This window comes from Erpetoichthys calabaricus, chromosome 4 (assembly GCF_900747795.2).
Source record: "Erpetoichthys calabaricus chromosome 4, fErpCal1.3, whole genome shotgun sequence".
Classification (NCBI taxonomy): domain Eukaryota; kingdom Metazoa; phylum Chordata; class Cladistia; order Polypteriformes; family Polypteridae; genus Erpetoichthys; species Erpetoichthys calabaricus.
In genome coordinates this window covers 300,969,674-300,974,427 of record NC_041397.2, presented here as the reverse complement: position 1 = coordinate 300,974,427, position 4,754 = coordinate 300,969,674, and the positions used below count along the sequence as shown (strand labels likewise).

Sequence of the window (4,754 nt, the reverse complement as noted above, 5' to 3'; positions counted from 1 at the left end):
TTATCTCTTGAAGAGATGTTGACAGACACCCGACTGTGGTTTGATTGTAGGTAGAGTTTCAGCAGATGAGCAGGACAGATGAACATCTAAGATCTTATTTGTGGCCCTCAAGTGATCACACCAAAGCAGGATCAACATTTCAGCCTGCTCCGTCTGATCGATCACTTCAGATCTGCAGACTGTTATGTTGCTGAAACTGCAGAGAGGCACAATGGGTGACAGGACAGTGAGGTGCAGCCTTCTGCTCACACCTCCAAGATGCCTGAGCCTACGGCAGGGCACTACCAAGGCCACACACAGCTGCTGTGATGACATCAGTCCTGAGGAGTGAATGTTGGAGTTCAGCTGTTGCCTCCTTTCCATAACACCCCACAGAGCACCTTTAGGATGCCTGATATCTGGAAATGTGACCCCTCAGCCTGCTTGTAGCCAGTGACTTCATCAGGCCCTTCTACAGGAATGGAGTGCCATCTGATCTGCCACATAACTTTGGTTTTATTCAGTTTTCCTTCTATTTATTGATTGTCATGTCTGGACGATATCCAGGTCTGTAGTGTTGATTGTGTCTGGCCACGGTTCATAGTAGAGTTCCAATGCCAAAATAAGCTGGATGGTGTCCTGTCACGTGCTATTGTCATTCTGTATTGTTATTATAACATTTAGAATTGAGATGTCTGCCCTACATTGAGTGCTGTGGGCCTTTTTCTATTAGCACGTATACAGAGAACAATGGCAAAATTGCACTTATTTGAGGTATGGAAGATAAATAAGACTACAAGAAAAAACATGCAAAAGTCATGCAGATGGTAATCAGGCTGAGATATGGAAAGAATAAGCAAATAGAGATAAAAATATGTTTTAATGTGACAGAAGAAATCAACACACTGTAATCATTAGTCGGATTAAGAATATTAATGAAATCTCCAGGCTTGGCTTTATTTGTCTACTACAGTAAGTTGCTCACCTCGAAGTCTCTGACTAAGTGGATTGGCAGACACATCTTTACCAGCTCTCCGTCTCAGGGGTTCTTCGGTAAAGTTTTGTTCCTCCTCAAGGTTTTCCAAAAGCTCTGCTGAATCTCTTTAGACCTGAGGCAGTAGATGATGGGGTTCATGAGAGGTGGCGTCACGTTCTGGATCAGAGCCATCAAGATGCGCACATCGGCTGAAGTTCCCGGAATCCTGTTGCATATGTAGACTCCGGCACCAACGAGAAAGAAGACAGAAATGACCAGCAGGTGTGTGGCGCAGGTCGAGAAGGCCTTTACACGGCCCTTGTGAGTGCTGATCTTGAGGACTGAGATGAGGATCCTCGTGTACGAGAAGAGAATGTAGATTAATGGAGCAATCAAGACAGACAGGACTAGACTTAAACCGACATAGGTGTTGAGGCTGGTATCAGTACAGGCTAACTTAAGCACTGAAGAGTGGTCACAATAGCAATGGACCACCTTGTTGGGTCCACAGAATGGAAGTCTGTAAGCCAAAATGATGGGAATGATTGCAACAATGAATCCACAGACCCAACAGCAAGCGATCTGCTTCAGCACCAAGGCATTACTTGTTAACGTATGGTAATGCAATGGTTTACAGATAGCCAAATATCTGTCGTAAGCCATAAGTGCAAGAAGGAGCGCTTCCACAGTGGTCGTGGTGTGGGTGAAAAACATCTGAGTGAAGCAGGCTGAGATCGTAATGAGATTAGAGTCTGAGCCAAAGATGGCCAGCATTTTGGGAACAGTGTTAGTTGCAATAATTATGTCTACGAGGCCGAGGCATGATATAAGTATGTACATTGGGATGTGAAGGTCTTCATCATGTAAAAAGATGACGATTATGAGAAGGTTTCCTAAAATTATGAAAAAGTACACAGTCAACAAGGAGCCAAAAATAACGTTCTTCACGTCTCGTTCCTGAAATCCCGGAAAGCCAACGATGAGGAATGCTTGTACAGCTTCATTCGTCTCGTTCAGTCTGGACATGGCACACCTTTAGATTTCTGACCTGTAAGACAACACATCTACATTTCTATCTTTTTAGGTAATTTCAAACTCTTTATTAATCCTAAAGTTCATTAATCTGGTTTTGAAAATAAGTACATTAGAGGGTCGGCTCAGGTTGGATGGTTGGGAGACAAAGTCAAAGAGGCGAGATTGCGTTGGTTTGGACATGTGCAGAGGAGAGATGCTGGGTATATTGGGAGAAGGATGCTAAGGATAGAGCTGCCAGGTAAGAGGAAAAGAGGAAGGCCTAGGAGAAGGTTTACGGATGTGGTGAGAGAGGACATGCAGGTGATGGGTGTAACAGAGCAAGATGATGAGGACAGGAAGAGATTGAACAAGAAGATCCGATGTGGTGACCCCTAATGGGAGCAGCCGAAAGAAGAAGAAGATCTAAAATCCCCAGACCAACCAAGGAGACTTCTAGAAAAATGGTATTAGACATGTATTGAATTGGGCAAGTAGTTTAAATGCTCCCTCAAGAGGCGTACAGGGCCAAGGAAGAAGAAGAAGAAGAATCTGGTTTTGGAAATCTGTCACTGATAAAATCCCAGACATTTCAAACCAATGAGTGCAACACACTGGTGAGGTCTTATCTGGAGTCCTGTGTGCAGTTTGGGTCTCCAGGCTACAAAAAGGACACAGCAGCACTAGAGAAGATCCAGAGAAGAGCGACTAGGCTGATTCCAGGGCTACAGGGGATGAGTTATGAGGAAAGATTAACAGTTACAGTTTACGACCAAGGAGATAAAGAGGTGACATGACTGAAGTGTTTAAAATGATGAAGGGAATTAGTCCAGTGGATCAAGATGGTGACTTTAAAATAAGTTCATCAAGAACACGGGGACAGAGTTGGAAACTTGTGAAGGGTAAATTTCGCACAAACATTAGGAAGTTTGTCTTTACACAAAGACACTTGGAATAAGCTACCAAGTTGTGTGGTAGAGAGTAAGACTTTAGGGACTTTCAAAACTTGACTTGATATTTTTTTTTGGAAGAAATAAATGGATAGGACTGGTGAGCTTTGTTGGGGTGAGTGGCCTGTTCTCGTCTCGAGTGTTCTAATGTTCTAATGAACACGTAAGGTGACATGAGGTGAAACAAGGTGGTGAGCGCAGGCATTTCAGTGCCACATCATGACTGCAGTATACAGTGACTTGAGAAAATATTCAGACTCCTTCACTTTTTACACAGTTTGTTATGTTGCAGACTTGTGTTAAAATCATTCAGATTCATTTTTCCCCACATCTAGCAACACTCAATACCCACAAACGACAAAGCGAAAACAGAATTTTAGACGTTTTTGCTAATTTATTGAAAATAAAAACTGAAATATCCTGTTGATACAGTATTCAGATCCCTTTTGTCAGATTCCAGCCTGGAGTCTTCTTGGGTTTGGTGCCATGACAGTCACACACCTGGATTTCAGGATTTTCTACCATTCCTCTCTGCAGACCCTCTCAAGCTCTGTCACGGTGGATTGAGAACGTCAGTGGACAGCTACTGTTTATTCAGATCTCGCCAGAGATATTCAGTTTGTTTCACTTCTGGGCCCTGGCTGGGCCACTCAAGGACATTCCCAGAGTTGTCCCTGAGCCACCCCTTTGTCTTTCCTTTGTGCTTAGGGTCATTGTCCTGTTGGCAGGTGATCCTCTGGCCCAGTTTGATATCAAGACCTCTCTGGAGCAGGTTTTCATTAAGGATATCTCTGTACTTTACACCATTCATCTTTTCTTTGACCCTGTCCATTCTTCCACTTCCAATCATCACTGTTGGAGTGATAAGGTGATGAGCAGTGCCTGGTTTCCTCCAAATGTGATACATTGAACTGAGGCCAAACAGTTCAATCTTGGTTGTATTGGACCAGAGAATCTTGTTTTCATAGTTTAACCGTCGTTTAGGTGATTTTTTGGCAAACTCCAAGCTGGCTTTCATGTGTCTTTTACTGAGGCATGGCCAGTCCATCATAAAGCTCAGACCAGTGGAGTGTTGCAGTGATGGCTGATCTTCTGGGATTTACTCCCATCTCCACATAGGTCCCTTCTTCTCATCCCTAGTTATCATCAGGTTTTTGATCATGTCTCTTACCAAAGCCCTTCTACCATGTTTGCTCAGTATGGTCAGGTGGTTGATCCAAACTCCTTTCATTCACAAATTATGGAGGCCTCTGTGCTCTTTGTAACCTTCGAGGCTGCAGGAATATTTTTGTAGCCTTCCCTAGATCTGAGCCAAAACACCGCTCTGTCTCTAAGCTCTGCAGGCAATTCCTTCGACCTTGTGACTTGGTTTTGCCCAACTGTTCCATATACTGGTTTATGCCTTCCCTAATTACCCCAGGTGGACTCCATAAACAAGTTGTAGAAAAAACCCAGGGATGATAAATGGAATTTACATCACAGTAAAAAGGTCTCAATACTTGTGTCAATGAGATATTTCAGTTTTTATTTTCATACATACTCTTTTATGCTTTGTCATTCTGGGGTATTAAGGGTTATTTGATAAGAGACAAAATGAATTTAAATTATTTTAGAATGCAAGGATACAACATAGCAAAATGTATAAAAACCGAGGGGGTTGAAAGACTTTCTAAAGGCACTGTAGGTTGCTGGACAACACTTTTGATTTACTGGTCACTTTCTATCTTCTTCCTCACCTATACATGACATTTACTGGTCACTTTCTATCTCCTTCCTCACCTGTTCATGAGATTTACTTGACAGTTTCTATCCTCTTCCTCATCTGTACATGAGATTTA

The 4,754-nt window shown here is 42.9% G+C and overlaps 1 protein-coding gene across 1 annotated transcript; it reads right to left on the bottom strand.

Annotated features, from left to right (window-relative positions):
- Window positions 1–996: 996 nt before the first annotated feature.
- Window positions 997–1,998, bottom strand: LOC114641988 (olfactory receptor 6N1-like). Its single transcript, XM_028790992.2, has one exon. It carries the CDS (start codon window positions 1,979–1,981, stop codon window positions 1,019–1,021), a length of 963 nt encoding a protein of 320 aa, XP_028646825.2. The 5' UTR covers window positions 1,982–1,998; the 3' UTR covers window positions 997–1,018.
- Window positions 1,999–4,754: the final 2,756 nt, after the last annotated feature.

Excerpts from the sequence above, each read along its gene's own strand:
- LOC114641988 (XM_028790992.2), bottom strand. The coding sequence starts at position 1,981 with ATGTCCAGACTGAACGAGACGAATGAAGCTGTACAAGCATTCCTCATC.